A 27,167-nucleotide genomic window follows, 5' to 3' on the forward strand; every position below is an offset into this window, starting at 1 on the left:
GATGAAGAAGACGCCGACATCGGACTTGCAGAGTGGATTAAAGGAAAGAAACCGATATCATGCCCATTCGGCAAAAAGGAGCCGGAAGCATTTGGTTTCGACACAACTAAAGCTGACAAAATCTTCGATCTTCTACTCCAGGAAGGACAAATTAAACTCTCGCCTTACCACACGATACCCTCTGCCGAACAATTGAAGAAGATGAAGTATTGCAAGTGGCATAACGCCACATCACATGATACCAACGAGTGCAAAATCTTCAGGCAACAAATACAGTCGGCCATTGAGCAAGGCAGACTCAAATTCGAAGTGCCGGCAAAACCGGCCAAACCAATGAAGATTGATCAACACCCTTTTCCTACCAACATGGTGGATACGGGTAAGAAGCCCCTTCAAACAAAAGTGCTGACGTCCGAATCGGCAAAAAGGAGTGGCTCTGTCGATCCCAGAAATCAAGTTACGTCCGAAGACGTCAAAGGGAAACGACGAATGGAGGACGACGATGGTGAGTCTGATAGACCACGTGTTACCTCCCAGTTCCTGCTCCAAAAGTACCAACGCCAACAAGAACGTTCGCGGTCCCGAGAGGAAGCGATGCGTCGGCATGAGGAGCACTGGAGATGCCCATTCTTCATCCATTGCTGGGAAAATAACCTCAGGCTACCATCAGCCGATACTTGCCCAGAGTGCAACGGTCCCTATCGAGGCAATCGGCCGTTCACCAGGTCTCGTTCCAGGGATGGAAGGCCAGAACCGATCAGCAGGAATCGGCGCAACCCGGATGATCAGCGCCCTTCCTTGTGTGATCGGCTGGGGGGCAGAAGTGACCGATATGGTCGGTCAGAAGGTGGAAGCCATAATAGGCAGGAGGGCAGGACCGATCGATACGATCAATCAAATAGCAAAGCCAGCGTTCACAGCCGGCTCGAAGACATGGCCGATGCTCGGGTAACGGACGAGAACCCATTAGGACGAGAGCCAGAATGGGAACACGCCGGGAAAGAAGGGAGGCCAATAAACCCCAGATGGTGTCCCGATGGTTTAACCAAATCACAAAAACGGAGAATCCAACGCCTCCGCCAATGGGAACAGCAAGAAGAAGAGAGCGCGATGGACAAGAAGGAAGGGAGGCCTCGGGTGTGGCGCCCCAAAAGAAACGACAAGGGCAACGATGAATCGGCGGGTGATGAATCGGCAGCCGAAATCGGTATGGTTTTCGTATTGCCGATGGAGTTCATGACCCCTACCGATCAACAGGACGTGTCGGCGATAGAGGAACAAACAGCACGGTTGGTTTTAGAACCAATGATGGCCACGTTCGGAAAGCCCGAAGATGACGAACGACAACATATGAAGGCGTTGTTCCTTAAAGGGCATGTTGACGGTCGCCCCCTCACTAGATTGATGGTCGACGGGGGAGCTGCCGTCAACATCATGCCGTATGCCGTACTCCGAAAACTGGGAAAGAGCGACGACGACCTAACCAAGACGGACATGATGCTCAAGGACTTCGAAGGCAAGGTGTCAAACGCTCGCGGGGCCCTCTGCGTCGACCTCACCATCGGCAGTAAGACCCTTCCTACCACGTTTTTCGTCATTAATGGCAAAGGGTCCTATAATATGCTTCTTGGCCGAGACTGGATACACGCAAACTGCTGCATCCCGTCAACTATGCATCAATGCCTTATACAATGGGTCGGCGATAACACCGAAGTGGTCAAAGCTGACTCCGCGTACAGCATCGCTGCAGCCGACGCACAGCAATGGAGCTGCGAAACCGTCAGGTGCATATCAGGTAGGGTGTGGGAAACCGATTTCCTGAAGGTCACCGATTTTGGCCTACAGCCGATCCGAGCAGTCGGCTCCGAAGAAGCGCAATAGATGGATCAGTTCGCCCGAGAAGACGGGAAGCTGGGACACGGATTCACGTCGGCCGATTCATTGGAGATGATAGATTTAGGTGACGGGACCAAACCAAGGCCGACTTTTATGAGTGCAAATTTAGATCCAGAGTATAAATGTAAGTTGACAAATTTATTAAGAGAATTCAAGGATTGTTTCGCTTGGGAGTATCACGAGATGCCCGGATTAGATCGGTCTATTGTTGAACATCGGCTACCCATAAAGCCAGGGTATCGGCCGTACCAACAACCCGCACGGCGATGCAATCCTAAAATTTTACCAGACATAAAAGCCGAAATAACTCGGCTAATTGAAGCAAAATTTATTCGGCAATGTCGCTATGCCGAGTGGATTTCTAATATCGTGCCAGTGTACAAGAAAAACGGGAAGCTACGCGTTTGCGTCGATTTCAGGAATCTTAATCAGGCCACACCAATGGATGGCTACCCCATGCCTACGGCCGTATTAATCGACGCTGCCGCGGGACACAAAATTATCAGCTTCATGGATGGAAATGCCGGATACAATCAAATACTTATGGCCGAAGAGGACATACCCAAAACGGCTTTCAGATGTCCGGGCCACCTTGGTCTATTCGAGTGGGTGGTGATGACTTTCGGCTTGAAGAATGCCGGTGCTACATATCAGAGAGCCATGAACTACATTTTTCACAAACTCATTGGCCTCCTGGTGGAGATCTACATCGATGACGTTGTGGTCAAGTCCAAAAGCCACGAGGAACACCTAGCCGATTTGCGAAGGGTGCTAGAGTGTACCAAAAAGCATGGTCTTAAGATGAATCCCAACAAATGCGCTTTCGGCGTCTCCGCCGGACAATTCTTAGGATTCATGGTACACGAACGAGGTATAGAAGTCAATCGGAAGACCATAACGGCCATCAACAAAGTCGTCGCTCCACAGAACAAAACTGAGCTACAGTCTCTAATCGGCAAGGTAAACTTCATCAGAAGGTTTATATCTAATCTATCTGGACGGATTCAGGCGTTCACACCACTCCTGAAGTTGAAGCCAGACCAGGAATTTATTTGGGGAGAAGAACAGCGCAAGGCATTAGAAGACATCAAGCGATACTTGGTCTCACCCCCAGTCCTGGTTCCCCCTCAAACGGGTAAGCCGTTTAAACTATATTTATCAGCCGATGAAAAAGCTATTGGGTCGGCTCTAGTCCAAGAGTTTGAAGGCAAAGAACGGGTAATTTATTACGTTAGTAGAAGACTCCTGGATGCCGAAACAAGATATCCTCCAGTGGAGCGTTTGTGTTTGTGTCTTTACTTCTCGTGCACCAAACTCAGGCACTATCTACTGTCGGCAGAATGTATAGTCGTATGCAAAGATGATGTAGTAAAATACATGCTGTCACTGCCAATATTGAAAGGACGAATCGGTAAGTGGATCTTAGCTTTATCAGAATTTGACCTACGATACGAATCGGCAAAAGCCGTCAAGGGTCAAGTCATGGCCGATTTTGTCGCCCAGCACTGTGGGCCGGAAATCGCTTTCGTGGAGCTAGCGCCTTGGCAATTATTTTTTGACGGGTCATCATGCGGGGTCGGATCAGGAATCGGCATCGTTCTCATATCGCCTCGGGGGGCAAGATATGATTTTTCTCTGCCGATAGAAGCCGCCGCCACAAACAACCAAGCGGAGTACAGAGCTGTATTAAAAGGTTTGCGGCTATTGAGAGAAGTCAAGGCCGATTCTGTTGAAGTCTTCGGAGATTCGATGCTAATTGTGGATCAACTAACCGGAAGGGCTGAGTGCAAAAATGACATATTACGAATTCATCACGAAGATTGCTTACAGCTTTTAAAAGAATTCAGATCGGCAATAATCGAACACGTCCCAAGAGACCACAACGAGGAAGCAAACAAACTCGCTCAACAAGCATCTGGGTATCGGCCGATTCCGGGCGCCATGGCCGTAGAGCTTGCAGCCGACGATTGGCGTAAAGAAATTACCGATTACCTGAAGGATCCGTCTAGAAAGGTGGAGCGACGAGTGCGCTTTCACGCTACCAAGTACGTACTGCTCGAAGATGATCTGTTCTACCGAACGGTCGATGGTGTTCTTCTTAAATGCCTTGGGACAGAAGAAGCCAAGACTCTAATGGGAGAAATCCATGAAGGGGTATGCGGAGCTCACCAATCAGCACATAAGATGAAGTGGATGATCAGAAACAACGGGTACTATTGGCCTACGATCCTCGAAGACTGTTTTAAATATTATAAGGGTTGTCAGGAGTGTCAAAAGTTTGGAAATGTCCAACGTGCACCCGCGTCGGCCATGAATCCCATCATCAAACCATGGCCGTTCAGAGGATGGGGAATAGATCTTATCGGCCAAATTTATCCACCATCAAGCAAGGGGCACAAGTTTATTCTGGTTGCTACCGATTACTTCACCAAATGGGTGGAGGCAATCCCACTAAGGACTGTGACTTCAGCTATCATGGCCGATTTCGTAAGGGATCATATCGTCTACCGATTCGGTATCCCTCAAACTATAACAACCGATCAAGGAACAATGTTCACATCGGGGGAATTTGAGGAATTTACGACCGATATGGGCATCAAGTTGTTAAATTCTTCTCCATACTACGCTCAGGCCAATGGTCAGGCAGAATCTTCCAACAAAGGAATAATCAAATTAATCAAAAGGAAGATTGAAGAATACCCGAAGAAGTGGCACCTATGTTTGACCGAAGCCCTATGGGCATACAGAATGGCTTGTCATGGGGCCACCAAGTTATCTCCCTATCAGTTGGTATACGGCCACGATGCAGTGCTTCCATGGGAGTCAAGGGCAGGATCAAGGCGCATTTTACTTCAAGACCAGTTGTCAGCCAATGACTACTCGTCTCTTATGAAAGAAGAACTTGATGATTTGGCCGGCCAACGACTAAGGGCTCTGATAAGTATCGAAGAGAATAAAAAGAGAGTGGCCAGGTGGTACGATAAAAAGGTCAAAGTCAAGCAGTTCTCCCCCGGAGATTTGGTATGGAAGTTGGTACTACCGATCGGGTCGAAAGATCCTAAATTCGGCAAATGGTCTCCTACCTGGGAGGGGCCGTATAAAATCGGCAAATGCGCTCCAGGGAATGCCTATATCTTGGAAACAATAGAAGGAGAAGAATTCACTAGAGCTCTAAATGGGAGGTACTTAAAAAGATATTACCCAAGTATATGGGTCGGTGCCTAAGGAATCAACACGATCATACATGACCGATACGATTCGGTCTTGAGACACACATAAAGTCGACCGGAACGGCCGATTACATTCATTCGGTACGGGCGACGGGTCACATGGCCGACAAAATGTTTAGTCGCCCTTAGAACAAAAAATACAGCAACTAATTATTCTTTTTCTTACGCTCCCTCTCAGCCCGACCTAACTCTATCATGAGTCGGATGTATTCTTCTTCTATGGCCTTCATTGAAATCTCCGCTTCGACTTGACGGGGGAGATCTACGGGAGGGCGCGAAGTCCCCGCTCCCGTATCTTCAAGAACGACTTGCCGAGGGAGTGGATGACTCCTGCCGATGGGAGGTCGCCGGCTGCCGTTCCTCTCCACGAAGTCCAGGATCGTTCGGGCCTCCGTGGCGATGTCGTCTTCAAGATCGCCACAACGGTCGCTCCTGACAGGTGGAGATTGATAGTTACTTTCACTCACCACGGAATCCAAGACTACGCGAGCCTCCGTGGTAATGTGGTCCCGGAGCTCCTCTCGGTGAGCCACGATCAGCATCTTGTCCTCCGACGTTAATGGATCTTCAGAATGAATGCACTCAATGGCGCGCACGAGCTCGGGGCTAAGACGTTGAGGCTGAAACAAAGGAGGAATGAAGAAAGATATTCTCTTCCTTAGGGTCTAAAAAGAAAGGAAGGTAGGGGTCAAAGACTTCACCTGGTTAACAGAGGAAGAAGAAGACGACGAGGCCATGGCGAAGAAATTGCACCGATGAGAAGGGGCAGAAAACCGAGAGCCAAGAATGATGCTACCAGGAGTAAGTGCCGAGGTTGGTATTTATAAAAGAATGCGTGGAAATCTGGTAAAGCTACGTCCCGTCGGTAATAAGAGGGCAATAAATAGAAAGGACGTCACGAAGGGGGGTCAAAGAAGATAATAAACGATTCGTACGAAACGGTCAGTGTTTTTACAGATTACCCAGAAGGGTATCGATAGTCGTGATGGCCCAACGCCGGATCTGGTCGGCAGAGTCAAGAACCCGTTGGTCTTCTTCCGCCGATCCAGGAACCTCCGATGCGCTGCGATGGAGTCTCAGTGCCTCGTGAGCAAAGCGTTGCCTCTCCCGTGTTAAATCGGCAATAACAGAAGGAAGCTCTTGGAGTTTGTTCTCTTCGGCACTGATTGCCTTGGTCACTTGCTCCATTTCCTTGGCAAGCTCCGCCCTCCGACGCTTGAGACGGTCTATCTCACCTATGATCGCCGGGCGGGAGTCTTCTAGAACATGGATACGCCGATTCGCCTCTTGAGCCTGACGCTTGAAAACGTCTTCCTCTTCACGAGCCTTGGTCAGCTTGGCGCGATCGGCCATGTGACGAAGGGCTCTGAAGACCGGGATCCTCATAGACTCGATGAAGGCCGCCGGCGCCAGGGCCTCCTCTGCCTCTTCTGGTACTCGTCCGCTGACGTCATTGAAGAGCTGCCGAATCGGTGAAGCGTCTTCTACTAATCGGCCGATGTCTCCTTGAAGGAGGGATCGGATGCTGGAAAGTTTGGCTCGGACGTCATCAGGAACGGAACTCAAGGCGACTTGGCGAGAAGCAACTTCTTCGTCGTCAGAGAGGGCAACCGCAAAGGAAAAAAGGCTGTTGTCGGGGGTGTCCTGTTCCTGAAGATAATAAAGAAGAGAAATAAATCAGCTGTAAGTAAGAGCAAATCGGCTAAGATAGAAGCCGAAACAGAAAATTACCATTTTGAAGCGAATCTCCTCCGCCATGCCTTGCTCGGGGGCCTGCGCCATGGGTTCATCAGATGAAGAGGACTCCACGGTAATCGGCGCAGTGTTTGGACCAACCTCCTGACAAGAAATCGGCGATCGAGGAGCGATTGATGTGCCGATGGCCTGTGTCAGAAGTTTGAATAAATACGTTACGAGAATGCCCAAAGGAAATCGGTACAAGAGGCTCTATACCTTAACGGAAGGAAATGGGGGCGCGTCAATAGCCGGAGGGGCTGCTGCCGATTGTGGTACTTCTGTAGGGATGCTCTGTGCAGTTAAGGTTAAAGAAAAGTTAATATCAAAATAATAATCGGAGGCAGCTCGACTCAGTGTTACCTGTATGGCCTCCAACAACAACGATGCGGCGGCCGCTCCAGCTTGCGTCATGGTTTGAGCATCGGCACCTTGAATAACCTGAGAAGGTGGTACGGCCGAAGTTTCTGCCGATACGTGCACAGGAGGATCCGCCGATTCCGTACGAGCCCGGACTCGGCGACTGGTCTTCTTAGTGGTCCTTTTATGAATTTGTTTCAATCGGCCAGTAATCACGTCAACAGACGGGGCGTCATAGCCGATAAGGGGATAAGTAGTGTATGGATAACTCTCTATTAGTCGCCCGCTGCGGCTGTGTGTTGGAGGGGTCCGATTCTCGGCCTAGGATAATAAAATCATTAGTCTTCGATCATGTTAAGAGAAATAAAAGGGAATAAAAATCGGCTATGTGAAGTACCTCGGCGTTTGGATCAATGTTGGTCGGGTCCAGAAGATTGCAGTATGCCGATGCTGAGTTGCAGAAGAGGAATTGCTTCCAATCAGCCCACCAGAGTTTGAACGGCTGGACAGCAAATGGAGCTACTAGCCAGTCGTTCAAGTTAATTGTACTGGAGTCTGGAATTCGGTCTCGCAACCGACCGTAATCTAGGCCAGATGTGAGATCATCTCTAAACTTGATTTTGCCAGCAAAGTACACCTGAATCGGCAGCTGACCCATGCCGAATTGTCGTGCTGCAGCAAAAGGGTTGTAGAATTCGTACGAAGGGGCATCCTTCCCTGAGAAGAAGTTGGCCGGTAGGATCCCTGGCTTGATCAACCCTTCATAGAGATCTTCATCAAACCGGCCAGAAGTTGAATCAAAGCAGGAAGGGAGCTCGAAGATGGGAATGTCTCGCTGATATGGAAACCAGATAGTTGCGTCCTCATTAAATCCATTATACAAACACCGAAAGTACTCGGCTACCTTTGTAGCGGAATACGCACAACCTGGAAAAGCTGATGCTGCTTCACCATAAGACATGCATCGGCGGCGCTCGGTAGGGTCTTCTGCCGATTCAATATTGGGAAATGTCATGCGGTCCACTGGCTGCCGAGTGATCCTGTTCATATAAAGGTTCAACCATAAATTGACGAACCACCAAGGCCCACCTGGGTTGCCGATTGGTTCTCCCTTGGAAAGTTTTGTGCCGATTTGGTGGAGCATGTGGTACACAGCACCCAGAAGATGTTTCCCGAGAGGAATGTGGCTTCCTTTGGACAGTGCTTCGGCTAAAGATTGGGTGTTGGTTGTTGGGCCGGCGGCTCTTCCACAGAAGAAGTGTTTTTCGAGCCACATCATCAGGAAAGCGGTGTGCTCCCTGTTATCAACAGTACCGGTCTTCTTGTTATTACTAATAAAGCCCTTCCAGCCGCCGATTCCTCTTGTGTCCAGCCGATGCGACGGTACGGTCAGAAGTTGGAAAGGCATGTCAGGGGAAGATATGTCCAGGCCGGTCAAGAGGACCACATCGGCCAGAGTAGGGGTCATAGGACCGTGTCCAAATAAGAATGCATTAAGTGCGTCAGACCAAAAATAGGAAGCCGCCATCACTAGCGGTTCGTTTCTCTCCATTTGCGACAGGGAAAGGTTGATACATTGGCCGATTTTGAGCTCATCCCATGAGACGCTCTTTGACGCGGCTACCCGTTGGTACCATTCCCTCCAACCTGGGGTTTCATTCGGCCAAGATCTAAAAGTGCTGGCCCATTGATCTAAGTTCATATCAGATCGTTTGAAAGGTATCCAATCAGTTTCCAAGTTTATGAGGTCTGCTGGATCCGGGTCTCCCATGGGACCAAGGCAAACAAGGCCAGGGCTACCCGTGAGATGAATAGTAATTCTATGTCTAACCGCCTAAAAAAGGAAAAGGGGCATAAGAAATATAAAGAGTAGATCTAAGGTAAATACGTTACCGATAGAGGAAAGATTCGGTATTTACCTCCGGTATAAAATTCTGAGTAATCGGTGTGGTCGCCGATGCAGATGCGGATGATGGAGTCGCAATGGGGATCGCCATTGGGATCTCTGATGAAGCTCCTTCATCTGCGGGTGGAGTGCCGGTTGTCGCCACCGTTACCGAAGGCGCTACCTCCACCGGGGGTATTGTCCCTGGAGCATCGCGTGCTGGGGAATTACCCGAGGGAGTCGCCATTGAAGGGAAAGGGGAAGAAGTGATTGGAGCTGAAACTGGAAGACTTCGATGGCAAGATTGAAGAAAAAGGGAGGTGCGCGCGCGCTGGAAAAGGAGATGCGAGCTTGAAGATGAGTTGCGGTGAAATGATATTTATAGGGTGCCTGAAGAAAGGGTAAAGATGGAATTTTCACCGCGCCGGCGCACCGAGTTTTTCGGGGTGGTGGCTGTCGTGGGCGCCCGTTTCAAAAAATTGCAATGATCAGCCGGGAGACCGCGAAACGGAAGGATATTTTTTTACTGCGGCCGTTTCGGAGGAGAGGTTATAAAGAATTTCGAAGTAAAAGACTATGTTTTACTCCGAAACTGGGGGGCATGTGTTGACGCCGGATTTCGTCATCAGTAGAATCGGCGCCAAAAAAGAAAGAAATCGAAGGAGTACGGATGGGAATCGGCCAAAAAGTGCTACAGTGCGGAATCGGTAGAGTGGCTTTTACTTCGCTTCAGAGTGAACGCGCTAGATTCCCAATCGGCAATCCTTTGCTGATAAGAAATCGGCCGATCAGGAAGGTGGACTAAGGTGGGCCTGTATGGGTTTGGAAAGATAGAGGGATAAGATGAAGTTCAGCCCACGAAGCGTGGGGTAATTAGTTTAGCACGGATTGTGCTTGTAGATATTTGTTTTCTGTTTGAATTAGAGATAGAGTCCTAGTCGGTTAAGAAGATTATTTGTACGGGGCTATAAATAGCTACCTTTGTAAATCTGTAAACACAACAATCAATCAATACAACAAGTTACTTTATTCTTCGTACTTACTTTCGAGCAGGCGACTTCGCCATCACTTTTCCTTCTCACGAGTTCGTGCGGATTGGCAGGGCTGCATCATCTTGATCTCCGGCCGATTCTGTAAGTTCCGTTTATCGAGTAATATCTAAGCTTTAACTTCCGGCGCATCGCTGTTGTTTCGTTTAGATTTATTCATCAGTTATCGATATTGACTAGATTCACGGGTTTTTACCTGTTTTCCTAGTTTTTATCACCAGTTATCCTGCTAGGAATCGGTAGTATCGGCTTTCATTACTTTCTGTTGCCAGATCCATCTGTTGCCGATTAGATCTTTTCCTAGTGTTGTTATTACGTGCTTTGTACCGATTACTTTAATATTTTTCTGTCCACAAAGCTACAGGGATCGTGTTGCCTTATAACCGATTCCATCATCACAGTGAATCGGCCGGTCTGCCGATAAGCTCTCCCGATCGGAAACCTAGCCGATCGTAGCTACTGAATTTGACACGTGTTCTTCCTTGCCAATCAACAGGTCAGATTGGCTGGCACGCCGCGCGAACCGCACCAGGGCATTCACCCGAACAGGAGTTAAGCAGATTCTCCCGGGTCGTGTGTCGGTCGCTGGGATTCGGTTGACTGATTTCTAACGCCAACAACAGGTTCACCTGCCGAGAAACTAATAGGTAGCTAGCAGGTAGAGACAGGCAAACGAGGAAACCAAGAATTCCGATGCCTTGTCATCTCACTAATTCTCAAAGGAATGTATAAAGTTGATCGATCGACTACCGGTGGGGACAACTGGAAAAGGTGCCACGGAGGCTCCATCGATGAACATCGAACCGTGGACAGCGCAAGGTGATCCATCATCTATAATTAAGGTCCTTGAAAACACAAGGGGACCTGAAACAACGGTGGGCTAAGCTTGCTGCCTGCCATGCCGTCCATGGACCATGGCAAAGTAGAGAGATGAGGCAGCAAGCCGATCGAGGTGGGCGTGCACGTGGTCCGGCTAAAAGCGACGGATCGTCGTCGGCCGATTCCTCGAAGAGGAAGCCAACAAGGAGAAGGGAGAAACCTGCAGGCGGCGGAGGGAACACGAGAGGCTATTCTCTGCCAGTTCCGCCACCAAGGACACTGCATCCGGACCGGCATTGCGATGCATATGCAGTGGTGCTGGTGCTGGTGCTGGTGCTGGTGCTCTCAGCTTTCTAGCTCCTCAGCTGCAGCCTGCAGGTGCGGGTGAGAGCAACGAGTCGGACTGGTTGGTTAAGTTACAGTGGATTATTCGAGGATTGAGATTGTTCGGGGAACGATTGCCGTGCTGTCTGTCCATGATGCGGCTTATGCCATGTCCATGACCACTTACTTCGCTCAGCCTGACTGCTCACATGTCGGCAAATGTGTCGTACAGGTTACAGCAGCAGAAGCAGCAGAAGAAGATGAAAAGATGAAGGGAAAAAAAAACTATTAGACTGACAGACTGAACAGTTGCATCGATCAAAAAGTGCAGGAATGGGCTTACATTCGAGTTAAATAGTTGTTCGAAGGCCCACATTTCTCGCAAAAGAGTTCCAAATAGGCTCACGTTCCTCAACCTAACTGCGCCAAACCAATTGTGGTGGCCCATTTCCACGCAGGGCAATTAGAATCCTCCAATGTTGGAGCGGAGGCGCCCAAGGAGGGCCTCGACACGTCACCCCTACGCCGCGCGCCGCACGATCGCAAGGGGATGGTGTCGCGTCCCCTTGCGACCGGATGCAACCTCCCCCAGTCAGGTCCCGCTCTCACCCCCGCCGCCGCCGTTGCGTCACTGCCCGGTCGCCGGACGTGGGTGACCGGTCCTTCCGTGCGCGCGTGGGCCTCTCCTCCTCTGTTGCTTGCGTCGCCGCCGAGCTGAGGTATGGGCTTCTTCCTTTTAGTTGGAGCTTGCGTGCCGCGGACGATGGCCTGCCATTTGTTTTCCCTGTACGTCGGCGAGGTGTCTGCAGTCTGCATTCCTTTCTTCCCCTGTCGCCTCGCCTTCGACTGATGCTCCGCCGGTTCGCCCACCGTCCCTTGGAGTCCTTGGTCTTCGATCCGAATCTGTGCCAATCAGGCGGCCATCAGAATCGTGTGCGCAATTCCTCTCCTCCTCTCCTTGCATCCGCCATTCCTAATGTGATTTGTTGTGTGCTGGCTGTGATGGATCATGGATTGCCTTCCTTCCTTGATCTGTTCAGTTGGAAAATAGGTTTCTTCCGTTGATTGATTTGGCGCAAGGTCTTGGTGATTCTCTGCTGTTAAGATTTTGTCGTTTGGAAATTTACTGTGCAGCCTCAATCCTTTGAACCACCAACCCAATAGCCGGAGTGGGTGTCAACATGAACAATTGTTAGTTTTTTCCTTCAGATTTAGCAACTGAATGTCACAAAGACCTCATATCAGTCTGCTCCTTCAATTTTTGATCAGCAGCAAAGATTCTTCATGAATCCCCTTGCAAAATTGCCATGGATTTGGGTTAGGAGCTGTTCGGTTAGTCTATTTTGGTTCTACAACTTCCATTATTGTTTTTCAGTTTGATCCCTTTACATCTTGGTTCCCTAAATATCTGATTGCCTGTACAAATTGTTGCAGCTCACCTGTTTGAAATGTTCTCCCTCAATCTGTTCCTCACCTTTATGGCTTTATTTGACTCATGTTAAATAAGTATGCCACCAGATCCCAATATTTCTCTTTCAAATGATTTTTAATGTATATACCTCATATAACTCTTGGCTTCATGAGCTATTTGGCATTGTAAAGTTTCAGTACAGGAAATATTGTGGGCAACGTGCCATTGATCTTCTACCAAAGTCAAGGTCAGCTGGTGGTCAAACCAGTAAGCGCATATGCTAGATAAGATTACTGCTTCTGCATATGGAATTATACCAAATTATGTGTGAAAATTCCTCAAAGATAGTAATATTGGCTATTAAAATAATAAGTGTTATGATCATGATAATATCCATATGCTCCTGTTGTAATTAGCACATCATTTTTTTCTCCACATGAATTGTTTTTCTATTTGTCAGGTCTGAAATTTTAACACGTTACATTTTGTGTGAGGAACACAGGAAATGTAGGTAGCCAAGTCTAATTGTCAACACTCCTAATCAATAGTTGTAATGTGCTCATGTGATGGTTAAAGCAAATATCTCAATTGGAAGTTGGAACAACCAGTTAAATGACACGTTCTGAAAATTGGTTAATGAAAACGTACAGAGTTCAATGGCAAACTGTCCAGATCAAAGATTTGAATCAAACATGAATGTTCAGTAATCAGTACTGCACCCATTTTTTTAGTAGCCACTTCGCTTACTTTCAAATTCAGCTCTGCATTCTTACTTGACATAGAATTTTGACTGGACATGTGCATCCATTGGTAGTTTCAAGATCAACCCATTTTGTCCAATGAAAGCATTTATATATGTGGGTACATAATTTTTACAAGGATTATGGATCTCATTTTGTTTATGTCCACTTAATTGCATCCTTTAGATATAAACGGGTAAGCTCTGCAAAGACATCATTCTGCAAGTAATGGAACTATTTCTTCTTGACTTACTTCTAAACACCATAGTTATCTCTTTTATTAGCTGAGATGTTAAGTGAAAGGGTCCTTAAAACATTGTAAAGCATTTATTATGTATCATCCACATCAGATTATGAAAATATAGTTTTTTATATTTACTGCTGCAATAATTGGCAGCAGAATTTATTTGATTCAAAATTGGGAATGCTGTAAAGCATCCACATCAGAAATGAATTGGCATCAGAATTGTAAAGCATCCACATCAGAAATGAATTGACATTTCTTGCTGAGTGTTGACATAATGGAAGTAGTATTATCGATAGTTGTTGCACCAAAATAGCTCCTGTATGATGATTTGGAAATATAATTTAATAAAGAACTTATTTGTTGCAAATGATCATCCCAACAAAATGGTGTTTTATGAATATGAGAGAGCATTAACATACACTGCTTGCCTGCTATTATGGTGGTTCCTGGATTTTTTGCTCTTTGATTGTTTTATGCACAACTGAAATTATCAACCACCCACCAACTTTATGTCCATATATACTAAGGCTAAACTGGGTGACATATTGTTCATCAAATCTTTTTCTGATGAGCTTTTTGTGCTTACATCTGACACTGGGCTGCTGGTGGACAGCTTCCCTAAAGGTATGTGCCGTGTTTGATAATACGTTCTTTGAACCATCTATTTTCCATGTTTATTTCTGAGGTTTTGTTTATATCTATGGAATTCATTTTGTTATGGTTTATCCCTAACCAATACCATGTTTAGATATGTATTTGCAAATTTCCAAAATATGTTCCTATTATGGATTAATATGTCTCATACCAAGTATCACTGAAATTTTGAAATGAGTTTTGCAGCATTATTGGTCTTGAAGTATTTATATCTAGGTCACTAATAGATGCTGATCAAGAATATCTTCAAGAATCTGTTTCCAAATCAGTTCCTATGGATATGAGTGTGAGCTAGGTGTAGAACAAATTTTGGTCCATTGAGCCCTTGCTTCATGAGGTATATATCATATATGATACTGGTTGACAATGCTGGTGACAGTTCAGAGATAGATAAAACTAAACTTCCATACTACGATTACAACACTTAACTGCTTGCATAATACTAATGTACACTGCTACACACATGTCAACGTGGTTTAAATAAATAGTTTAGTAGCACGTGATGCAAAACATTCTAACTAGAACCTAAGCTGAGCAATAAAAGCATTCTCATTCAGCAAGAGTGATTGTGTTAAGACATTCATGATGATCAGAAGCAAGAGACTGTAAATCAAGGTGCTCATTCCCTGTGTCAGATTATATCAAGTTGTGTGTGAAATTTCCTTGAAGATGAAGTAATAATTTGTGTTACTTTTGAGATCATATCTACATGCTTTGAAACAAATCGTGTCTTCCTTTTTCTTCTGCATCATTCTTTTTCTGTGTATTCAGGTTGCAAGTAGAGCATGTTGAATTATTATGGTCCATCTGAGGATAAACAGCTTGTTCGCTTGAGCTTATCAGCCAGAATCAGCTCTACTTTTCAGCCATGGAACAGTATTTTTCTCACACAAAACAGCAGAAACAGTATTTTCAGCCGGAAAAACCATCAGCCGAACAGGCACAAAGTAATTGACTAGTGATCAATAGGGTGATGATTTGCTTTTGTGGTTCTGTTACAAATTCTGTGTAGCTTGGTTGTGTAATCTCAGTAGTGCATAGCAAATGAGCTATGTGAGTGATTCTTTTTTCTTTCTGCGGGAAGCTGTGTAAGTTTTAATGGACCAAAGTCACAAAATTGCAAAATGTATAATGTATTTATAGTATAACTTTTTCATGATTTGCTTTGGTGAGATGATTACGTATTATAGTTCAGATGGCACGAATAAAAAGTTAAAAATGAATGGCAAGCTGACCATTATTTTTTCCTTTCAAAAGACTATTGACATTTGGAGATCTTTTTTTCTCTTTAAAAAACTATTCACCAGCTCCATTTCACGACGCGTGCAATGATCAGGTGCATTCGCCTAATGATGGCAGCGCGCGGGTGCGCGCCCCAGCCACTAGTCCGTCACTGTTAGCACTTCCACAGCAAGAAAGGAAGCGGCGAGCGGCCCCGCGCCCTCCACGAGACACTCCCAAGTCGAGAGGAGGCGGCGGAGCAGCGAGGCCTCGGCCGAAATATCTTCTCCATCCAGCCTCGGTGGTCGTCGCGGCTGCCGGCGGGAGTCACGATACGACGCGATGGCGTGCTGCCGGGCCCTCGCGCTCCACCCCCTCCCCGCTTCCGCTCCCCGCGCCCGGGTTAGCGCCCACCGGCTCCGCCCTTCCTCCGTGCGCGTGCGGTGCTGCGCCTCCGCGGGCGACCGGGCGGAGCTGCCCCAGGAGGCCGTTCTCAAGGCCATCTCTCGTGAGGAATCCTCTTGCTTCTTTTATTTTTCTTCCGGATAGTCGATGGATTATCCGCGGTACTCCTACTGACGCGTCCTAGTTCCGACGCGGCTTAGCCAACTCGGAATGGAAGGGGAAATTTAGCACTCGTTGCCTCTACTCTGAGATAGACATTCTCGATAGCTGCCGGAGAATCGGTCGAGTGTACAGGTGCTGATTAGTTGTTTCTAGCTTCTAAACTGCACAAATTGGCGTCGAGCCAACTGCAGTCGTCCCTGGAGTTTAGTACTGTGGTACTGTTCCATTGTGTTCTATACTGGGTTTTCATTGCACCTGCGATGCTGTATTCGAGTTTACACTCATAGGCAAGGCAGATAGGTATTGCCTCTTTTGCGGAGTTAGTTAATCTTCCAAATCCCCTCACTTGGTTAAACAATTAGGAAGACGTCAGCAAAATGTTTCTTATCCCAGCCTGTTCGCTTCAGCTTATCAGCCACCGAACAGTGTTTTTCTCTCACAACAAATCAGCCGGTTCAGCTTTTCAGCCGGCTTATAAGTCCAGCCGAACAGGCCATAAAATGACAGTCCATAACAAACTAATAACTTCTTTTGGACAAGTCTTGAAACCTTTCAACTATTGGCAAAAAGTTTGCCTTGCATGAAGTCCTGCTTGTTGAATTAGATCCTTAGTTTGCATAAGTAGGAGAATGTCGAGTTTGTTGAATAATATTTATTACACTGAAAGTCCAAATCAAGCGCATAGGATGGGTTACCGTGGATCCTATGTGTCGTGCTCTGCAAGATTCCATAATGGCTCGAGCTAATGGTATAGCACATTAGATGATCTTGCACCTAACTCCTCCCTCTGAAGTACCCAAACACCACTTTTCAACAATTCCTCTATTCTATTTTCTTGTCGGATTTTCCACTACCACTTCTATAAAAAAAAAATTCATAGTACTGTGTTTATCAATGCACAATTTTCAGACAGACCTTGGACTCAACTGTTACAGATAGATGCAGCTTGCTTAATTATAAGCATATTAATTACAAATGTTTTACATGCTATGCACACTTACTACACAATCGTGTTGTGCTTTCAAGCCTATTGCGTATTTGATCCAAGGCATAAAGTAGCACTCCTCCAAAGCGTGACATGTTATAACTTGTTAAACACTCACAACTCGTTCATTTCTGAAAACAGAGATAGCAAGCTCTAAAGGAAGGGTTGCACAAACAACAAATGTTATCATGGGTGGCACTGTTACAGATGACACAACAGATGAATGGCTTGTTCTTGATAAAAAGGTGTTCTCTCTTCTACATTAGATTATTTTCACTGCTTCTGTAGTTCTGTGTGTTCTTCCTTTGTCAGTAGGTATATAAACACCCTGTATTTTTTCTAAATCTCAACAGGAGCCATTAGGCAATATGGAAATGAAGCCATTTTGCTTGTATTCTGTTTCATGCCAATGGTCCCTTTGGAGGGATGTGGGTGGTGTAGTGTAAATAGACTATGTGCCCTTTGTAGCTAATATTTCTGCATCAGCTCCTGGTTCTATGCTACACTGCACACTGTACTTTGGGTAGCCAGATTACACTAATTGTATGCCATATGCTAGAGCTGTAGTAACTTTTTGCTGTATGCTACTTCCTCAGTATCTTTATCTAAACTGTGTTAACACCATAAGCATGAGGCTTCAGGTCTCAAACTCAGCAGTTGTTTGCCAAAGAGCACAAGTTGTTTGAGAGTTGAGGTAGTAACTTATCATGGCACAAGATAAAATGGTACAAAATGTGGGCTGTGACCTGTGATCCATTTTCCTACTGCTTCTTTTAACTACACTTGAGGCCAATTATAAGAAAACAAGAACTGTGCTCTTGGATGTCACTTGGTGCATCATTTTGAAACACTTTCTGGTTCTATGTTGCAGGTAAATACTTATCCTACAGTTAGAGGGTTTACAGCAATTGGTACAGGAGGCGATGATTTTGTGCAGTCAATGGTTGTTGCTGTCGAATCAGTTATCGAAGAACGTATTCCTGAGGTTAGTTTTGTCAGTGCCTTTGCTGCTGCATTTGTAAAATACAGCATGCATTCATTGATGAAAGTGATTCTGATTCATTTACATGGATTTGAGATTCCAAATGTTGCTGCGCAATATAATTTCACCATATATTTTGAAAGTAAGAAAATACACTAGCACATGCGAGAACTGTCAATAACATTGCCAAAATACTTGTTTGTGTCTGTGTAAGCTCCTAGGTTCTTAGTTTCTGATGCAGTTCAATGTTGCAAGCCCTTTAATTGTCTACAATGCCACATGGGATCCAATTCTTCCTTTGTGTAACCATCATGTTTCTTATGAACTGTTAACCTTATGTGTAGGGTCAAATATCCCAGAAAGTGTCTGCTAAAGGGAAATATGTGTCTGTCAAAATTGGACCTATCCGTGTGGTTTCCAGCGAGCAGGTAATCGTGTCATTCCTATTGTGATCAATACAAAACACAAGCCCACGACCTGAGCCAAGGCATCGATCAAGGCCTTACTTCATTTCAGACCCTTCCATTTATGTCATGAATGTTTGACACTATTTCATTTCCAGGTCCAAGCGGTGTACAATGCCATGAAGAAAGATATGCGCATGAAATTCTTTTTGTGAATGACAAATAGGTATTGTTATTCTACATAAATCGTATCGGTGGTATTGTACAATTGGTGACTTATTTTTAATACAGGATAAGACATCATGCAGATTATACTTCTTAGGTTGCATCATTTTATAGTGGGCTAATGGCCTATTGCAGGTTGGAGTGTTGTACATCGAACAGTTGAATCGTGAAGATTCCCTTGCTCTGCTGAGTGAAGCTTGCAAAGCAGAGTTTGCATCATCCTCTTTTTGGCGAGGGAATTGGAAGGACTAGTATGACATGCTAGCCAAGGAAGGGATTAGTGGTCAGATGCCTATACTGAAGTTAGTTCCATCGATGTAGCTCGAGATTCAAAAGGAGAACTGTTTAGGTGCTTGGGGAACCCATGCCGATGCAATGTCACATGTGAGACCAGTTTGTTTATAGAAGAGCACAATATATTCTTGCCACATAGGCAGTTGTATTCGCATAGAATTGGGGTGATGGAAAATGGATACTCCCTTCGTTCTCCGTTCCAAAATTGTAGGTTGTTTTAGTTTTTCTAGTTTCATTGATATTATTATGCATCTAAACATACACTATGTCTACGTGCACCTAGAAAAGTTAAAATGACTAATTTGGAACAGAGGGAGTACGTGCACCTAGAAAAGTTAAAATGACTAATTTGGAACAGAGGGAGTAGTAGAACGCGGTGCACTCATTATTATACGGGCGATTAAGCTGAGCCTGCAGAACATTTGTTGAAACCTGATCCATTTGGGACGCGCGTGTCCCCGTTGGAAATCTGATCTGCATTTTCAGCTTAGCACTGCAAGTCTGCAACTATGGTAGCTCTGCCTGGTGGTCAGGACTCAGGAGAACAAAAGGAAGGGATTTGTACATTGCTGTTTATGAGCGAATCTGATATTCTCCGATGATGGAAATAGCTGCCGACAAAAAAAGGCTGTGTGCCGAAAGTGAGAAATTTAAAAGAGGTATATTCTTAAAATTGGACTCTACTTTTTAAATGCAGGACGCAGTCCAACCTAGTGTGGTCGCCAAGGCTATATTTGATCCTTAATATGATAATATCTCATATATTATACTGTTCAAGAACATAAATTTCACTTTATATGACAGTACTCTCAAATTTGATACTGTTATTTAATTTGAACGTATAATCTCAAAAAATTTAGAGTAATTTTTAATCAAAGATTTAAAAGTTTGAATCTTAGGTTAGGTTCTGTCGAGACTTTTTGGGATACTCATGCATCAGTAAAAGGCTCCACGGGGTGATCCATCGGTCTAAGGATCGATGGGTAGACGTCGAGTCTTTCCGAACGAATAAAGTCGCCCAAGAAAGGGCAGGATAAGAGCATCTCCAGTAGATTTGGTAAAATTGAATACCTAAAAGAAGAAGTTTTAGGTAGAGAAGAGAGAAAAATTTAGATACTTCAAAGTTGTCTTCTCCGGTAGCATATCTGTGAAAGAAATCCTTTTCAAGGGGTCAATCTACAAATTTACTCATCTCCTTCACCCCTTCTTCCCTCACCCGCGCGCCCGCTCTGCAGCTCCATCCATGCCAGCCCGCCGCCGCTCCCTCGTGCCGCCCTGCCCCGCAGCACCGCCGCCGCTCCTCTTCCCGCGGCCGCTCGTGCAGGCCCTGCCGTTTCTCTTCTTCTCCCTCTTCCCTATCTGCTCATCCCTCCCCGCCGCCCTCTCCTCCCTCCCCTGCCAGGGCTGGGCGCGCTCACCTCCCTTCCATGGCGGAATCCCTTATCTCGTCGCGGAGTCGTCTCCCTTCCATGGCGGCGCACGGGTCAAATTTGGCCGTCGGCTGGGACGAGCTCAGGCCAGTGCAGGCACAGGCGGAGGCCGAGCCAAGGACGGGCGGCGCTCCTCTGGCGGCGGCGGTGATCTTGGAGGTCGGGGATGGGTCGGAGGGTGGTGGCCGGCGTCCGGACAATGGACGGAGCGGCGCAGGTGGGGCGCGGCGAGGCGAACGGAAAAGTCCCTCGAGCGGCGGTTGGCTTCTCCCGCCAGCGAAACGCAATATAGCAATCCTGGGTTTGGATTGGTATATTAGCCTAAAAGTTTTAAGTATCAATTCATACATGTCATCTACTGGAGCAGATTTTTTGCAGTTTTTAAGGTAATCTGGCAGTTTTTAGGTCTAGCAATCCATTATACCAAATCTGCTGGAGATGCTCTAGGGAAGGAGGCTGGAGGAGCAATCTGCTCTCAAAAGTTGGAGCAGTCCCATCTGAAATGAGTGGCTGCTCTTTATGTGTTTCAAGCTTGGTTCCAAATGAAGATGACCGAATTACCTTGATACAGCTGATGATGAACATAGCTGAACGGGTGATGCGTGTTAACAGCTGCAGCAAGGGAAAGGATCCCTGGTCATTTAGGTAGGTTATCAGAGGCACTCTGGACAGTGTGTTTGTGACCAAACCTTTTGCTGCTGTAGCACAGAAGGTGTCAAGCTCAGTACTAAAGTAAAGTGAAGGTTGTATCTTGGTTGACCAAACCTATCACCTTAGGGGTTGGAAACTTCCCTCAAAAGGCTGACGGTGAAAAAAAAAAATTGATGTACCACCATCAAAGTTAGACAAAAGGGTGCAAAAAAAAAAAAGGGTCCTTCGGTTTGTGCCGACGTGCAGAGCGGACGAACCTAGCTAGGCCTAAGGCATGGCAGCATTCCATTAATATAAACTTGGTCAGGTAAAGTGCCAACGTGCTGTTCTTTAAAATCCGGGAGGACAAAATATTCGAAAGCTTTTTGGGAGTATGATAAACAATGAAAAGCCAAAACTTATCCCCTTTCAAGATTGTGTAGGTAGGGTGAAGAGCGTGCCTCTAAAAGTATAATTCAAAAGTCAAAACTTTGAAATGAAGGGCGAGGCATGTGCTGCATTGCGCTTGAACTTTTGAGACATTCTTGTACCTTTCCCTAGTCCCCATAAATGTGAGAAATTATATGCACTATTTTTACATGTATCTTGTAATAGTTCGAAACAGTCCATTTCAAACTTTGATGCGATTATATTTAGATGTGATTATACTAATACAGTAATACCTTAAATTTCATTTTTTAAAGATCATTATAAATTATGTGAATGACACATCATCACAATTTCTCACACTGCTCGATTGAGTCTAAAACTCTACATCAACACACTCGAGAAATGGTGATATACTAACATTAATGCATCACACTAGCTTTTTGTTGCGAGTAGATTTCTTTTTACAACTAGTCAACTACGTTGTAAAGTACCCACTCCGTTCCAGATTGTAGGTCATTTTACCTTTTTTTATATATAAATTTTGATTTGCATTTAGATGTAGTGTATGTCTATACGTATAATAATATCTATAAAGTTAAAAAGAAAATGGTTCGCAGCAGTATGGGACTATGGCAGTAACGCGACACTGCTGGCCGGCTGCTCTGTGCCCTTTGCACTCATTGGTTGCCTGGTACTTGAACAGTACTGCTACTGCACACGGCATTCGCCCCAAAAAGCCCTTGGACCCCTCCCCGTTTCGCCACGGAAAGCCAGGGCAATCTCGTCACCTGACCACGAAACGAAACCGAAATCCCATCGTTGCATGCCGCAGTGCCCAACACTTGAGATGCACAACAGCGACGTTGACACGACACGTTGCCCTGCGGAGCCCTGCCTCCAATCGCGCCGCCTCCACTGACAACCGGGCCCCACTCCGGCGTGCACGGGTCTCGGGCCCACGTTCCGGTGAACTCCTGTGAGGAGGAACTCGCCAAACCAACTCCGGGCCCCCGGGGCTCGGCCGCTCGGAGCAATCCGAGACGACGCCCCGCCTCGCCGGTCTCTCTGACACCCCGGGCCCGCGGGGAAGCCGCTTGCGGCGATAAGATCGCCCGTGCGCGACCGCGACCGCGACCGGCAGGTGCCCGTGCCCCGCGGTTTAACGAGCGGAACGGGGCGCGGCGCTGGCGTGGTACGTGCGCGCGGCCGGACGGGCCTCGGTTCCCCATCTTGGTCAGGGAGGTTTCTGTGTGTGCCGGCGGGCGGGTGCGAGGAGTGCGCACTGCTGATAGGCGGTTGCCCTGCGCCGCGCGGGGTCCTAGATTTTGGGAAGCTGCGCTGCCCTTTTTAAAATTGGCAAAACCAGCGGTTTCCCCAAATGGCCCCTCATCGAATCACCATTTTGCATTGGACAGTTTACGTCATAAAACCAGAGGACACCTGCTTCTGCTTGCTGCTGGTTTGTGCAATGGCATCAAATGTTGCATCGGTCCCTCAACACAACAGACCAATCTTTTGAATCAGTCGTGGGTAGATCAATGCAATGCACATCTTAAAAGCATTGGCGAGAGGATAGCATCGAAGGTATTGGCTTTGAATATTACTATATGTGATGTGATGTGTATACCATAATTGAGTTACTTCTTTACATTTTAAACCTACCACGACTCTAGCACTCAATCACTTGGTTGAGATGCATCGTCATTCATCGGTTTCTAGTTCCACCATTACTACATGTGATGTTGTAGTAAAGATCGAAGATATAACGGTTAATGCGCAAAAAAGATCATATTTTCTAACGTAATTCATACACAATAAAGTTTTTTGTATTGTTATCAACTAATGGAGGTGGGTGAGAGTTCATATGAACCACAAGTACCACTCAAACATTTGTTTGATGTGCCGTCATTCATCAGCTTTTAGTTCCACGGTAATATGTGTGATGTTGTAGTAAAAAGAAAAAATAGGACGGCCAGTCCACGCAAAAAAGATCACATTTTTTTGTCGCGATTCATGCTAAATAAAGTGACTTTTGTGTTGTCAACTAACGAAGGTGGTAGAGAGTTTTTATGAACCGCAGCTCATACTTAATGGATGATACTGCAACAAAGATCAAACTCTAGTTGAGATAAACCACAAAATTTTCTTATTAGCACAATACCTTGAAAAGAGAAATTTGAACCCACAACGTCCAAAAACGAGTGGTGGTCATCTTTATGTCGTTACATGTCATAGACTCAGTTTTACTATAGCTAAGAGCAGAAAAAATGTTAACATGAGTTACTAAAATGATACAAGTGATATTTTGCTTAATCATATTTACATAACAATAATCTTTCTAGCATAACCCAAACACTTAAACAAATTAGTACATAATTTGAAGGAGAAACGTAAAGTTGCAAGATTAGAATGGACCTCAAACACTAAGTAATACGATTACAGGCTTACAACTGTAATTAAACCATAGTATAAGATAAATCATTTTAGTTCTACTGCTAACAACTCATGCTCCTAAAAGCACCGTTAAGGGGAGGATGAACCATTGAACCTACACTACGACAAATGCGTTGCACGTAATGCAAAACGCGAAAAATTGGAGGACCATCTCAAGAAAGCGCCAGAAAAGTTGAGCGGAAAAGCAAAAGGAACCGAAGAGCAGCAGGGGAGGGAGAGGGACTGTGCCTGTGCACCTCGCCTCTATAAGCGCTCCTCCCAAAGCCCACCACCCCCACCACCTTCTCCGCCCCCTCCGCTTCTCCCCCCATCTTCCTCAACCCCCAAACCCTAACAGCCTACCACCGCCCGCGTGGAGGCCAAGAGTGGGCTTAAACCCTACCGCGCTCGAGGCCCCAGCGGCGGCCATGAAGACGCTGTGCCCCAAGCCCGGCAAGGGCGGCAAGATCCACCCGTCGCCCGCCGAGGACCCCATCGCGGCGGCGTTCCGCCTCCTCCCCGCCGCCATCCTCGTCCTCGTCGCCGGGCTGACCCCCGAGGACCAGCGCGTGCTGGCCCACCTCGTGACGCGCTCGTTCCTGGTGGGCTGGGACGCCGCCACCGCGCCGCCGCCGGAGCAGGCACGCGGCGGGCGGCGCCGGCGCGGCCACCCGCCGACCGTCGGCTGCCTGTGCTTCGAGTGCTACGGCAGCTTCTGGACGCGGTGGGGCTGCTCCCCGCAGCACGACCGCATCCACGCCGCCCTGGAGGCCTTCGAGGAGCACCTCAACGCCGCCGAGTCGGCCGCCGCCTCCTCCTCCGCCGCCACCCCTCCCTCCTCCAAGCGCCGCGACAGGGGCAAGCGCAGCAGAGCCGCCGCCGCCACCCCTCCCCCGCCAACCCCTCCGCCGCCGCCGCCGATTCAGAGCCGCCCCGAGTCCCCGGAGCCCCCGGCCGAGGCGGAGGTCGTCCCGGAGCCTTCCTCCCCGCCCCCTCCTTCGTGCCCTCCTCCCCCGGCTCCCGCGGCGTGCCCCTCCGAGAACAAGGAGAATGTCCCGGAGGCGGCCCCCGCGGAGGCTAAGTTGGAGGAACGCGGCGGCGAGGTCGCGGCGGAGGCCGAGGAGGAGAGGAAGCGCGGGTGGGCGGACGTGATGGGCGGCGTGCTGAACCCGCGCCGCTGGGGGATTTGGAGCCCCGCCGTGGAGAGCGCCACCTAGAGGCAGCCGCCGCCGTCGCCGCCCGAGGGCATTCCTGTGAATGCCGGGCCTCTCTAGGGTTCTTTTGGGGAAGTCAGTTGGGATGGGCTGCTGAAGTCGCAGCAGAGATAAAAGAAGCGCTGGTAAATTCCTCTTCTCCCTTGGGGAAATTGGGAATCTACAGGCGCTGCTAGCTAGTATTGTAGTATGGGTAATTTGGCAACCAGTGATGGTGCAACGGCAACTGAACAAGATGAACATCACTTGGTGCTTGATGATGGTGTGAATTCTGGTCCCTTTTGAATTGTTTGGTCTGGCATGGTAAACTGCTTGCTGGCTGCTGTGTTCATAGCTTCCTTCCTTCCTTGCCTTCCTGATCCTGCTCGGGGTGGGTCGCAGCAGGAGAAGCCTCTTCCTTTTGTGTAATTTAGGCTGGTGGTTTTCTGACGATCGATCATGTAGAGTATTCCCTAGTCAATGCAGTGTTCCTTCGATGATCGGCTGGCCTGTGTCATTGGTCTCTTCAGTTCTTGCCTAGATTGTTTTGCTTGCTTGGTTGGTTGTTGTGAATGATCTCGTCCTGGAAATGACAGGGGAGAATGGACCTCCTGCTTGTCCCAATTGCAGGCATCGCCTCAGGTTAACAACTGTAGTTCTTGCCCAAGTTCTTCAGGTACACGATGGCCACTGTGGCTCTTGCTCAGCAGGATCGGTTCCTACTGGTTTCTGATGCGCTGTTGATTCGTACTTGACTTATCGCCTCACCGCCTCAGATCCAAGTTGCGAGCTTTTTCTCTCTGTAACCGTGTGCATTTCTGGGAGGGTAGAACAGAACATTGTGGGGTCAGGGGTGAATGCTTCATCTTTACAGCATTGTATTCTCCCATCCCATACGTGGTCAGTGGCCTGCTCAAAACCAGTTGGATTGGATGGGAGAGACGGAGTGGTGGTGGTGGGGACTGGAAGAGCAGGGGAGCATGGCGATGTTCGCTTATCAGGCGAAGAGAGGGGGCAGGAGCTTTCTCTCTCAAAAAAAAAGGAAGAGGGGGCAGGAGCTATCGCTATCAGGTACCACCGGCCATTGTTTGGCGGCTACACTGTTGTGGGGATAACTGGATAAAGTGAGGATTGCTTGCCTCGCTTCTCTCATCTTTTGGGCCATTGTTTAGGGGATCCTAGGGGGTTCATTGCTCCGTCCCCGAGTACACCGTGGACCATTCCATAAAATCGTAACAGTAGCGCTAGTCCTGCTTGTCTCGTTCACCAGCTAGGATTCATTCACACATTTCCTTGGAGTACTGCCATAGTTCTTCCGCGGTAACAAAGTAACAGTAGCAGTTATTCGAATTAAAAGACTACGTAGTACGTACCGGTAACATGATCATGCATCATTTCCATTGCTTGGCAAATTGTAGCGTGCACACAGTTCTTCTCTAAATGAAACTCGTTGCATATATGGTAAGTTTTGGTAAGAAAATAAGTCATGTGTAATTGGGCTTTAAGAATCAGAAAGTTTGACGACCCAAAAGGCATGTTTAACAATACAACACCGCTCCAATACGCTTGCCTAAACTGTGGGAAATAATTAGAGTGAGCAAACTGGCTCAAAATTAAATAGTTTGTTCCCTTTTTTTTGAATAATTAAATAGTTTGCTCCTACTGCGTAGCAACATCTGCATTCAATAATCAATAGAGGGTTAGGTTCAAGCCAAGTGGAATTTGGAAATGCCATGGCGTAGGCAGTGGACTGCCTCCCTCCCCTCTTCTTTCCTTTTTTTTTCTCCAATAGGCACGAGTTGAGAGCTACGTCTACGTGTCACTTGATTAAGAAGAATACCCGGTTCTTTCCTCCCGTCTCGCTTGTTTAGCTAAACAAATCAACTGTCTGTCCATTATGTTGCTCATCCATTCTATGAGACAACAACGGATCACCTTTCAACTCTTTGTCTACAAACTTTCAGCTAAAATCTATCTTGAAGTTTCAATCTTTAAAAAACGTTGCCGAATTAGTGCTGTTCAATCAAAAAGAAAAAAAAGGGTATGTGGCAATTATTAACAGCA

At 47.0% G+C, this 27,167-nt stretch overlaps 2 protein-coding genes across 2 annotated transcripts; both read left to right on the forward strand.

The window, feature by feature from the left end:
- The first annotated feature begins 15,743 nt into the window (after positions 1–15,743).
- Positions 15,744–19,232, forward strand: LOC117852016 (uncharacterized). Its single transcript, XM_034733933.2, has 6 exons — positions 15,744–16,078; positions 17,264–17,367; positions 17,994–18,107; positions 18,449–18,532; positions 18,667–18,734; positions 18,869–19,232. Exons 1-5 carry the CDS (start codon positions 15,913–15,915, stop codon positions 18,721–18,723), a joined length of 525 nt encoding a protein of 174 aa, XP_034589824.1. The 5' UTR covers positions 15,744–15,912; the 3' UTR covers positions 18,724–18,734; positions 18,869–19,232.
- A 4,901-nt stretch (positions 19,233–24,133) lies between these two features.
- Positions 24,134–25,603, forward strand: LOC117842171 (uncharacterized). The gene has a single exon (XM_034722543.2). The coding sequence runs from the start codon at positions 24,339–24,341 to the stop codon at positions 25,125–25,127; it is 789 nt and encodes a 262-aa protein (XP_034578434.1). The 5' UTR covers positions 24,134–24,338; the 3' UTR covers positions 25,128–25,603.
- Positions 25,604–27,167: the final 1,564 nt, after the last annotated feature.

Source organism: Setaria viridis, chromosome 1, assembly GCF_005286985.2.
Source record: "Setaria viridis chromosome 1, Setaria_viridis_v4.0, whole genome shotgun sequence".
Taxonomy (NCBI): domain Eukaryota; kingdom Viridiplantae; phylum Streptophyta; class Magnoliopsida; order Poales; family Poaceae; genus Setaria; species Setaria viridis.

Coding starts and splice junctions, on each gene's coding strand:
- LOC117852016 (XM_034733933.2), top strand. CDS start 15,913: ATGGCGTGCTGCCGGGCCCTCGCGCTCCACCCCCTCCCCGCTTCCGCT. Junction 17,368..17,993: donor GGCTTGTTCTTGATAAAAAG/GTGTTCTCTCTT, acceptor TCTATGTTGCAG/GTAAATACTTATCCTACAGT. Junction 18,533..18,666: donor GTGTGGTTTCCAGCGAGCAG/GTAATCGTGTCA, acceptor TTTCATTTCCAG/GTCCAAGCGGTGTACAATGC.
- LOC117842171 (XM_034722543.2), top strand. CDS start 24,339: ATGAAGACGCTGTGCCCCAAGCCCGGCAAGGGCGGCAAGATCCACCCG.